We start from the raw sequence: 12,603 nt of genomic DNA on the forward strand, positions 1-12,603 counted from the left end.
TATCCTTTTCCTCTGATTTCAAAACTAGTTATCCCTCAATTTGTTGTGTGATGGTAATAATAGGATATGGTGAGTAAACATCTATAAGGTTTCACTGTTCAAACGGCCCTCTGAGCAAAATCATAACTACAATGCGACCTGAGACAAAAATGAGTTTGACACTCCTGCTGTGGTGACATAGGGAGGCATTCAAACAGTTTTGTCCTTCTTGCTATTAAGTCATTAAATTCTTGATCAGTGAACCTACTATTTTCCACCTTGCGCCATTGTTGGGACACACCCTCACACCCAGTTGGTCCGATCAGTATTACTATTCATAATATATACTGCAGACTATCGCACAATACATCACTTTAAATTGCACCCTTTGCACAATTGTCATTGCACTGGTCTTTAAAAGTGAACCACGAACAGGTAAGGGCACACTGTATTAGCTTAAAATAATGTGGGGGGTTGACGCACTCTAACTGCTCTAAATGCTAGGAGACTGCATCTTTGCACAACTGTGATTCTTCTAAGAAGTAGTTCCCTATTAATTGAATATCTGTTGTTCTTTGTTCTTGTTAGCTTGTTTGTTCTTCTTCTCCATACTCAACATGAATGCCGTATAACGGTAGCAATGACTGCCGAAGACAAATTCCTCATTTGTTGTTACATACTACCCCATTAAAGCTGATTCTGATTTATTATTTTGTACCAAGCCCTAGGGAACTTTTGAGAAAGGTGAGAATAGTTTTTACAGAACATATCATGATTAGCTATACTGTAATTGACACATGATATTCTATTAGGTACTCTTTCTGTTGTTCTTTCTGTTGTTATCACGTCTTTGGTCCACTGGAAAAATGTAATGATTAAAGGATGCTAATGTTATATTCATTCTACTGTATTGTTTTACATGTCCTACCATCCAATTTATTTCATAAATGCTGGAATTTCACAATTTTACAGCACGTACTTAAAATTTGAAAAAAATTATAATTACAAAACATAGAAATGGCATAACTGGAATTGGATTTCTTTTTCCAACAAAATTTCTGACAAAGGATTGTTGTTGTAAGAAACCGACTCTGTGTGTCCGACAGAGAATGCAGAGTAAAAATCGTGCAAGTACCTCACTCTCACTACATTCGCTGGGGTCATCCCCATGAATGGCCATCTGGTAACGGGTGTACAGCGCCACAGACTGCTGATAGGACGCTGTGAATTGGGGGTCCTCAAAGCAGACTGGTACTAGCCTCACCTTCAAGCACAAAGTGTAAAAGGGGAAAAGCAATGAGGTTCATTGAGTGCTGTTTAATGTTGCTTTGAGATCTCACTTCAGTCTCCTTGATCGTGGTTATAGCTGCAATTGTCATATATTCCTTTTATGGCTGTAAAAAAAAAAAAGGGTTGTCTGCATAGAATAAAACGATGGGATTCTAGGAGACTGAATATATACTATGTTTTAAAATAGCTCCACTTAAACAGTCAACCTGAAGATGAGGCTAGTGCATGGCTCAACATTTTCGTCAATTGAGCATTCTCAACTTTTATCTAACTTTTAGTAGCCTTGCCCCTCTCAAGGAAGCACACCAAGATTATCAAACTGCAATAACCCAATACCCTCTTTTTCACACAAACTGTGATTCCATTCAGTGAATTATATGTGGAGTGGTGAGTTGCAATGGTAGCGTAACATTCCCAACATGATCGTGTAGAACAGGGGTTCCCAGGCTTCAAGCAATGCTATCAAGCAAGCCAGCCTCTCGTGATCTACCATTGGGGCATCGCCGTGACTTCCGTGGAGAAAGCAAAAGAGAGACCATAAAAATAGGAGGCCGGCTTGCCAGAATGGGCCTTTATGTGCATGCGATCGACGTATCTGCCACACCTGAATCAAGCGATGAGATGGATAGGCCTAACATCTTTTTTTTTTTCTTTGTGGGGGATGAGGGTGCGGCACACCGTCACGCGATCGCCCAAAACTGCTTCTGCGATTGACTGGTTGATGGGCACTCCTGGCATAGATGGTGCTAATTAATAGTAATCTATTATTTTTCTTAATAATCAATTATTGATTTACCTAATCCAGCATGATTTTGGATGATAGAAGGGGTGCTGATGAAATTAAACTGTGAAAGTGGAGGATTAGTCTTCACTATCCAAGTGCACCCCCCCCATAAAACAGACCACAATACATAGCCTACCCACTGATTCAAGGCCAACTCAATCCACCTGGACAAACACTGCTCTCAACCATGGAGTACTGACGTATTTTAACATCATTATTTCCCTTGATTGTCTTTGTTTAACAAACTTTTATTTTAGCCTGAAACCTAATGGTTTTCACTTACATTGACATTTTTTATGTTTCCCCTGAAGTAGTTATCGTCTGTATGTGAAAATGTATGAATCATTTAAAAATATGTGGTAAACATCTATAAACTAAGTAGTCGGGCATTGTGATATATAGCATATATAAAATTACAATATTTCTCTAATATTAATTCTATTATATAACTTGGAAAATAATTATTATTTTCTTATTATTATTAATGTCACTATGGATGCATAGCTATTCTCTCCCACCCAATATGAGTAGGCCAACAGCAGCTTGACCTACGTCTGCCACCCCCTGACCTGGCTCTCGGAGGGTTTGTCAGGAGGGTCCTTGTGAATTGCCATCTGGTAGAGTTTGTACACCTGGTAGGAGGCGTTGAAAGAGGCTTTGAACTGCGGGCAAGGGGGATTGGCACGCACTAGCCTCACCTTAAAAAAAAAAAATGTTGGCAGACAATTAACATCAAAATACAGATAAGACAAATATAATTCGAACAAGGGAAACAGCTCAGGGTAGTGTGATGAATGCATTGGGTCATGAGAATCACAAACACACACTCTCCTTTGGTAATACCATTACGATTTCAAGTACCTAAGTCTTGGTAAATAGTTCATCTTTTCTACAATGGAACTACTAATCTTATGGAGCCCTTCCGAGAAAAGGAAATAATATTATTCAGATAACAAAATGTAATGAGAATCTGTAAAAATGCACATGAGATGCAGTTGCTAAAAGGATAAAAAGAGGAAATCATTTCCAGTGATTCCAAACATCCCCTGAGAACAAGGTTTTTGTTTAATTACTTTTTCATGTAGTGTTATGTTGTTATTGGATGTTGGATGTAGCATGTCATTGGTGTTAGAGATCAATTTACACAAATTGTATATTTCTTACAGAATATTAAAATAGACTGATCAACCTATGAAAAACCGAGTGTTTTGAATGTAAAAAAAAAAAAGGTGAAAGGAATTATCACTTTGCTCAGATATTGGCTCTGTGTCACTAACCACTTCTTTAACCAGAAGCTTTTAGTGGCAAAAGACACTGTCAATTGAGTCTCCTAGAAAGGGAGGATGGGGGGCTTGAATCTGCAGTTTATTGGATTTGAATTAAAGAGGTCTGGTCTCCAATGATTATTGGCATCCACTTTTCTTTGTTAAACAGGTCCTTCAAAATGAAAGAAAATTTCACAAGTTTAATCTTTTTCATTATGTTTCAGAAATGAAATATATTTTGACAGGATGAAATAATTGAGCCAGGCCACAAGTCTACACCACTGGTGAGGGCTTTTTTTTTCCAAGAGCTATTACAGCAGTACCATAACATTATACAAATAGTTGGATATTTGACTGCCCAAGAATTTTTAAATCCACCCAAAAATTAATGGAAGTTTGATAATAATCCAATGAAATCCATGAAAATATACTCAAACATTCACTTCTCTCTAATCATAAAAGGACAAACCCTCAGTGTACACAATAAACTATTTTTTTACTCTGGTGGGAGAGATGAAAATAATTCTTAAATAAAAAACTGCAGTCTGTCTCCATGTGCCTTGCAATTGACTGGCAACCACTTCAGGGAGTACCCAGCCTCCTGCCCAATGAAAGTTGGGATGGACTCCAGCACTCCCGTAACCCTTGTGAGGATAAGCGGGTCAGAAAATGCATGGATGAAAGTTTTTTCAAACTAGACTTCAATATTTGTTCAATTGAAAGCAGTTGGGTCCTGCACTAGGCTGTGTTCAAATTCTCCAAATCATTGACTAGACAATTTTTCCTCCAAATATTTGTTTCATTATTGTTTTGATTTTTTTTTTAATTAAGAAAATTAGAACCGTTTAACCAGTCAAGAAGTCTTATAAAAGAGTGAGTTTACCATGAGGAAATATAATCATGTCATCACATTGCCCTCTGGTGGATGAAAGTTGACCATAACCAACATAAGTAGAAGTGAAAATTGGTTGAATTAGTGATAATATATAATGCCCGTCAATTCAGTCATTTCAAAGCCAGATTAAAACATATACATACCAAGTAAATATTTTTCTGTCCTAATTTTCCAATATGGCGAAAATATTTGTTGGTGTTGTCCACACTTCATAAATATGTGATGTCAAAATCTGGATAGTTTAAAGTGCCACTGACAGTAAAGCATGATTTTTAGTTTGTTTTTAATGAAAAAAAAAAGGCAGCGGAAATGGACCCATCCATTTTATCACCACACAACATGATGTTGTCGTATATGGATTTTTGTATCTCCCGCCATGAAAACACTCTCGAGGCAATCGTTTTGGAGAAGAAGTAAGGAGTGACGTTATTTTCCAGATGCCCACACTGGCGGGTTCGTGTGTTTATACCAACTAGTTTTACCGGCAGGAAGGTGGGTGTTTTTTCCTGCATGTTACCCAAAATGCCGTATCGTTGTATTGCTGGATATTGCTCGAACACTAGGGATGGATTCACGCTTCACGTTTCCAAAAGACCCAGTTCGTCAAAAAAAATTGATTGCAGAGGTGCAAAGGACGAGACCTTTGTGGATTCCAAATGACAGGTAGGTGTGTATAGAGCTGTTAAAAAAATAATAATTGTTTGGGGGGGTGTTGTTCATCACCGCCGCTGAGGTGGATCGGGCGGGAGGTGGTTTGGCCGCGTGCGGGAGGAGAAAGGAGCTCTCCCCCCATCGACCACCGGTGTCTTGTACTTACTTTGCCCGGCATGGGTCCTCCTGCGTATATTACATACTGTCATACATACTGACAGGGAGTCTGTGGCTCGAAATGATAAAGTAATATTGCGCTGGTCACTTCACTCGATTGTGAGATGTTCTCTTCTGCGAAAAGAGCTTCCGTGTCAGAAGCGGCGTCGGAAAAATCTGAAAATCTCTGTTGTACATCTCCCATAGCAGGTGGCAGGGTGTCTTCTCAATGTTCTCAATGGCGACTGTGCCAGTGTGAGATCTGCAAATGACGTTGCAGGCAATATGCCTGCCACTGGGATGTCGAGTGAGACTTCCCCAACTTTGCGCATGAATGACAAAGCTCCGCCCATTTTTTTTCATATAGACATTTAAGTGAACAATATTATATGTAGTTTTCATTATAATATCAATTTTAAAATGTATATAGGCATGTGAGTGGCACTTTTCAGTCACTTTGTTATTATATGGTCGGTGCTTGGAGGCCATTACTTATCTCTTCTGGCTTATTGCAAAAGGGTCTTATATAGATATACTGATAGTCTTTCCACCCTTCCTGATTATTTTATTTTAATGGATGTTTGTCACACTTCACTGCTTCCAATCATCAAACTGATTTAAATATGAGTCAAAGACAACACAAGAAAAAAAAATCTGTTTTCATATTAAGATTGCTATTATTAAAGGAGGAGGAAAAAAATCCAAACCTACATGGCCCTGTGTTGCACATGTTACTACAGCGAAGGTCAACGTATTAAGGCTGGTGCCAATTTGACAGAAGTAATCTTGATGATAGCCAAGACTTTTGGGAAAATATTCTGTGGTCTGACAAAACGGAAGTTGAACTTTTTGGAAGGTGTGTGTCCCATTACATCTGGTGTAAAAGTAACATCAAATTTCAGTAAAAGAACACTGGCCCAACTGTAAAATATGGTGGTGGTAGTAGGATGGTCTTGCGCTGTTTTATTGCTTCAGGACTTGCTGTAATAAATGAAACCATTAATTCTGGTATATACCAAATAATCCTGAAGGAGAATGCCTGGCGGTCTTTTCGTTGACCTCAAGATGAAACGAACTTGTTTTGCAGCAGGGCATTGATCCAAAACACACGAGCAAGTCCATCTCCGAATGGCTGAAGAAAAACAAAATGAAGACTTTGGAGTGACCAAGGAAAAGCCCTGACCTGAATCCCATTGAGTTGCTGTGGCATGACCTTAAAAGGGCAGCTCATGGTTGAAAATATTCCAATGTGGCAACAAGAATTCTGCAAAAATGAATCCTTCACATCAGTCTAAGATACTCATTGCAAGATGTCACAAACACTTGATGACAGTTGTTGCAGTAAAGGAGTGGCTTTTTTACTTTTTCACACAGGGCCATGTAGGGTTGCATTTTTTCTCCCTTAAGGAAAAATATTTTTTTAAAACTGCATTTTATGTTTACTTGTGTTGTCTTGACTTAATATCATCTAAATTTGTTTCATGATGGCAAACATTTCAGTGTGACAAACGTGCAAAAAAATGTTATCTCAGGAAACGCATTTACAACAATTTGGAGATTCTGTGAAATTATAGACATGACTTTTCAGGGACGTGAGATTGTACGGTAATACAGCAAATCTCAACGGAAACTTTCCAAGCTAACAATATTAATATTCTTTAAGAATGCTCAATGAGTGTGTCAATAAAAGAGAGTGCTTGCATCTGGTTCAAGTTTTGGTGAAGTCCAAGAATGACATGTTTCTGCCAACCTCATTTTAGGACTTTTTCCAGGGATTATTCTAAAATCATTCTGACTCCCAACCAAATTTTCCATTCTCATGTCCTCTCATTCATCTCTGTCATTCATGGTGATGTGGTTATAATGTCATCATTGGGGTAACATGACTCAGTCTGTAGTGAGTCTGCTATCCCATTGATCTTTGAGAATGAGGTATTTTTGAGCCATTTTGTTTCACCCTGATTGTACTTTGGTCAGCTAACCTCCAAACATAATAAACATGCTGAAGTCATCCATCCATCCATGTTCTTTGCCGCTTATCCTCACGAGGGTTGCGGGGAGTGCTGAAGCCTATCCCAGCTGTCAACAGGCAGGAGGCGGGGTACACCCTGAACTGGTTGCCAGCCAATCGCAGGGCACATGGAGACAAACAGCCGCACTCACCATCACACCTAGGGGCAATTTAGAGTGTCCAATTAATGTTGCATGTTTTTGGAATGTGGGAGGAAACCGGAGTGCCCAGAGGAAACCCACGCAGGCACGGGGAGAACATGCAAACTCCACACAGGCGGGTCTGGGATTGAACCCGGGAACCTCAGAACAGAACAGAGCTGAGCCACCGTGCTGCCATGCTGAAGTCACTGAGGCTAAAATGATGGAAGCGAGAATTCAACGATCTTGGAATCACCACAACAGGTTAAAGTACAAAACGAGAATGGAAACCACTGGTGCTTACCTCCAGGCAATGAGCTGAACCGTCAGGACACGTCTCAGAGAGAAAGTCTTCCAAGGTTTTGGTTTGGCTGCTCGGAGTGGGAGTAGGAGGACTAATGGTCAAAGTGGATGAAACCCCAACACTGGTATGTTTCATCTGCTCCTTCTGATGACGCCGCTCTCTTCTCAGGTCTTTGGCCTTCCGACAAGGGGGTCGGTTGGGATCTACTCCTATACCTATATGCCAGACAGAGAAGAAAGTAAAAAAAGAGATAGTGAAGTGCTTCTTCAGCTTTCACAAATAGCAAAGATCATTCTTATGCATGAGGAACCGTGGATGGACACCATCATAAGCAGAAAGCCTTGCTTTTCATTGAAATTTCACTGATAGTAGGGTATAATTTGCTTACATCACTACTCCTGGCTAGCTCTGTGGTTTTCAAACTGGAGACTGGATTCTTTCAGCTTCCCCTTGATAATTTTTTGAAAACACCCCTTTTCCAATTTTCAGCGCTATCACCTGCTCACGCCTTTACACTTTACAGTGCTAGCATGCCACACTGGAGGAGACAACTTCAAGTGGCAGAGGGTGCAGGAAAAAAAAAAAAGATATCCAAAAAGGGGGGGCACACCCAAAAAACTTTGAAAACCACTGGACTAGTAAGAACATTTACATTTTTGTGAAAATACAGTCTTGTATTAGCCCCCACCCCCTCTATCCTGCTCTTCTTTTCCAACCACGATCTCTTGAGACTCTTGCCAAGTCCTCCAGCACTCGGGGCATCCCATGTCCACAGTTTATACGCCCACATCCTGTTTGGAGTAATAAGGAAACGAGGACCATTTCCTACTTGTCAAATTGCCAAACGCAACCATCAGGTCACTTTCCAACTTTCTTCTTCATCAACATAAGAGAGGTATACCCCATCTTGACAACATTTAAAGGGAAAGCTTGGACTTGCAAGGATTCAATGGAAGCATCAGCTGATTCAAAGTAACAGTTTTTTCCTAAAGTGGGGACGCTTCTGTTCTGTAATACGTAATACGTAATATTTCAAGGTGCACGAAATACCCATATCTTCAAAATTCTTTCATATAATTCTAAAATCACAGTATAAGGATACTACTGTATCATTCTAATCAAACAACTACAGTGATCTAAAGATATAATTCCCTTCGAAGATATATAGCTTTGCTGGAAGAGATACGCTGGTCAGACTGATAACAAAGGTTTCAGTTTTGGACTTTTTTAATCACACTGCCTCAACTCTTAACATAATATCCCCACTCGGTGTACAGTAGATACAGAAAGTATTCAGACCACCTTACATTTTTTTTTTTGTTATATTGCAGCCATTAGCTAAAATCATTCAGGTTCTCTCCACCTCACATGAATGTATACACAGCACCTCCTATTGAGAGAACAAATAACAATTGTTGAAATATTTGCACATTTATGAAAACACAAAAACTGAAATATCACACAGCCATAAGTATTTAAATGCGTTGCTGTGACACATTTAAATTGAGTGCTGTACATTTCTTCTGATCATCCTTGAGATGATAATAGAGTCTAACTGTTTCTATTACACTGATTAGACTTGATTAGGAAAGCCACACAGGTATCTATATAAAACCTCACAGCTCAGAGTGCATGTAAGAGCAAATGAGAATCATGAGGCAAAAGGAATTGCCTGAAGAGCTCAGAGACAGAAAAGTGGCAAGCTACAGATCTGGCCAATGGTACAAAATAAAATAAATACTGTAAATAGAAATTCAGCTGCATTTTCTGAGCCACTTATCCTCACAATGGTCACGGGAGGGCTGGAGCCTATCCCAGTTATTATCGGGCGTGAGGCGGGGTACACCCTGAATTAGTTGTCAGCCAATCGTAGAGCACATACAAACAAAAAAAAACATTCATAAACAAAAACACCTACAATCAATTTAGAGTCTTCAATTAATGCATGTTTTTGGCATCGAGTGAAAAATTTAAGGGGGTCTGAATACTTTCGGCACTCAGTTTAGAGTATTATGTTTAACAAATCATTTCCTGTGAAAGACAGATACTCTCACTCCAGCACTCAGCACCTCATAAAGCAATGACAGGCTCCCTCACTGGCTTTCAAGGCATAAGCCCCAAAGTAAAGCTTAGACTAAATTATTTTTGAGACATAAAAATACTCACAAGAAAATGTAATAAACTTTTCCAAGATTTGGTTGTAAGATTAGATAACACTCATTTTTAAAACCATTTCCTGTTTTGTAAGCACACAAACCATATTAATGTTTAAACTAACACGCTGGTCACTTAAAGGATCTGGTTAATGGCGAGAACATTCCGTAGGTCTGAACTTAAAAATGATGTCTGGAGGAAAAAAATCTCCCCGAAATTGACTCAGCAGTAATTTTATTTCATTTTCTGATTAAATGTTTGATTTTCAGACCGATTTTGGCTCATCCACATTTTAAACACTAGCCTATCACAACCTGAAACCTAGATGGCAGAGGGAGATCACATTTCCTCATGAAATTTCGATGGGTGCACGTTCTTTTCCACATTTGGAACTTCCTATGTCCAAGCTCCGAGCTCCTGTGCTTACATGCTCATTCCTTCCTACAGAAATTCCATTGAGGTGCAAGGATATTCACAGGGGAGCGAGGCAAGAGGATGCAGGAATGTTTGGGGGAAATAAGGCAAAGGTTCCTTGAAGACGTCATTTTCATGGAGGAGTCTACTACAGATGTCATGTCACTGACATGTCACAAATTAACCCCTTGTTGTACAGCAGTAACTACCACAAACCCCATTTCTAATGGTTTAAGTAAAAATCAAGAGAGAACAATGATATGCAAATTCTTTTCAACCTACAGTTTACTCAATTGGATAGACTACAAAGGTATGTTTATGTTCAAACTGTTACATTTATTATTATATATACACACGGATTTATTTGTTTGTTTGTTGCTTGTTTGTTTACCCCTTCAGCAGTCACCTCATGGTGGAGGGCTTTGTGTGTCCTAGTGATCCTAGGAGCTAAGTTGTCTAGGGCTTCACGCCCCTGGTAAAAAGTGAGTGACCAGACAAAGTACGACTCAATAAACCGCTATGACGAATACAAATATTTGATCTAGGTTTCCCTTGCCTGGACGCGGGTCCCCGGGGCGCCCCCGGAAGACCTGGATGAAGTGGCTAGGGAAAGTGAAGTCTGGGTGTTCCTGCTAAAGCTACTACCCCCGCAATCCGACACAGATAAGTGGTAGAAGACGGATGGATGTATTGTAATACTGTTATTCAACTTTGTATTTGCTGTATGATTGTAGGTTCATGCTATTTGTATTTTTTAAGAAATGTGTATTTTAAAGACAGTTTTAAGGGCTTTGTCTACTCTACCGAATAATGTAAAGCTCCATTTAAGATCTCCAGCTTCATCAGCAACATGGCGATGTTACTGAAAGGGATGAAAAAAAATATGGATTTAAGTATTTGTGTCTTATTTTGATCTCTATTTAATTCAAAACTGTTTATACACTGTCAAACTACTGTATTTACAGAGGTCACGCATCTGCCATGTTAGTCTGACATTAGCCCGATATCCACTATGGAAACAAAATCACGTTTTAGACTACTACTACGTATGAACTGAAATTAAGTGTACTGTATGGTGACAACAAATGAGTGTAATTACAGGTACCATGTAGCACCACCATTCATTGGCTGAGGATAAAAATTGAGATTGCTGTGTAGGGAGAGGCATTTACTCAGTGCTCAGTAAGTTCATTTTCTGCACAGTTATTTCTACATTCAGTTCACCGTTCCATCAATGAACTTGCTCCGTTCATAGTTTGATGCAGGAGCCAATCATGTGGCAGTAGAGTGTGTCCCGCCTAGAAACTATGTGGGAATCCTAAAAAGGCATTAAAATGAAAAACCCCTGTGGTCCAGATTTCACGGCCGACCATAAAAATTCCTGCCGACGCCAACATTTTTACACCACGTAATAAATATGTGAGGGGTGTTGTTCTCCACGGCCACCTGCGCGCATTTGTGGCGCACTACCTGCATGCATATGCGAAGGCAGAGTTATGTCCGGTGTTTGACAGCAGCTGCGGTGGGCAGCGGCGTGGCCATGTGCCACTTTCTCGTGCGTGCTGATTATGTTCTGCATTTAAGCCTTGTTTTTCATGCCACTTGTTGCCAGATCGTTGTGTGTATATGCACAGCTAGCGTAACTGCCTTGTCCCACATCATAGCGTTGCTGAGCCATATCAAGTCAAATTATGTTTCATATTTTGCCGTGTCTGACTTTTGACAATCGTTTTTTGGACGAAGCATTCATGAATTTTGATCTCGTTATGCACAAGAGAGCCTGGATTAACAAATGAGAACTGACAAGAAAATGGCGGCACCATTTGCTGGAGACAGAATGAAAATATTTTGTAAAAATAATAAATAAAACACCTAGTGACCCTACTTCTGAAATGTAGGAAATCAGAAGCACTTTTTTGGGGGGGTCTTGCTGATGCATACCTGCCACTTAACAGAATCAGTTGGCAAATACAGTATCTGTAGTGTGTTTACATGGGCTTTTCCTGGAAGTGTCGAACAAATCCTGTCCCTCTTGAATGAAAACGCATCCGAAAACCAATGTTTGACACCAGAATGAGAAGATTCTCAATTACGTTCATCAGGCAAAAATAGACAAAATTCAGTTCACATTCACATAAAATTTGAAGTAGTTCATGAACTTACATTCATTGAACTTGTTCCAGTACAAAACTGCAAAAACAGGACATTTTACAGCAATAGTGACCACTAACAAGCAACACTATCACATAATAGGTACCAGTAATATGATTTCCTACCAGGTTTAGGAGCTGTGGCTGTTGTTCTGCCATCCAGGACTGAGCCTGGGTCTTTTCTAGGTGTCTCTGAGCCAGTGGGTGTGACATCTGGCTCATTTCTGTCAACTTCTGTGATATGTTGACAGTCTGCTACTTCCTTTTGAATGTCTGTAATAGCACATTGCATTCCTTTACTTGGTTCTCGAGAGCCTGGAACTTCACACGCCGAATCCATTGGTTCCCCTAAAAAAAATAGAAAAACTCTAAATACTGTTACACCACGTGGGGGATAACATATTTAATTA

At 39.6% G+C, this 12,603-nt stretch overlaps 1 protein-coding gene across 4 annotated transcripts in view; it reads right to left on the reverse strand.

Moving 5' to 3' along the window:
- The window catches only part of LOC133509830 (arginyl-tRNA--protein transferase 1), a 60,428-nt gene that overhangs the window by 42,889 nt on the left and 4,936 nt on the right, over window positions 1-12,603 (reverse strand). Inside the window, exons 5-8 of one of the 4 annotated variants that reach the window (XM_061837226.1) lie at window positions 12,320-12,541; window positions 7,476-7,690; window positions 2,623-2,751; window positions 1,115-1,243 (exon numbers count right to left, since the gene is read on the reverse strand). In XM_061837226.1, the coding sequence (XP_061693210.1) occupies window positions 1,115-1,243; window positions 2,623-2,751; window positions 7,476-7,690; window positions 12,320-12,541 (695 nt within the window). The remainder of the gene's footprint in view (window positions 1-1,114; window positions 1,244-2,622; window positions 2,752-7,475; window positions 7,691-12,319; window positions 12,542-12,603) is intronic. The other 3 variants (XM_061837228.1, XM_061837227.1, XM_061837229.1) reach the window with 3 other exon arrangements.

Source organism: Syngnathoides biaculeatus, chromosome 12 (genome assembly GCF_019802595.1).
Source record: "Syngnathoides biaculeatus isolate LvHL_M chromosome 12, ASM1980259v1, whole genome shotgun sequence".
Classification (NCBI taxonomy): domain Eukaryota; kingdom Metazoa; phylum Chordata; class Actinopteri; order Syngnathiformes; family Syngnathidae; genus Syngnathoides; species Syngnathoides biaculeatus.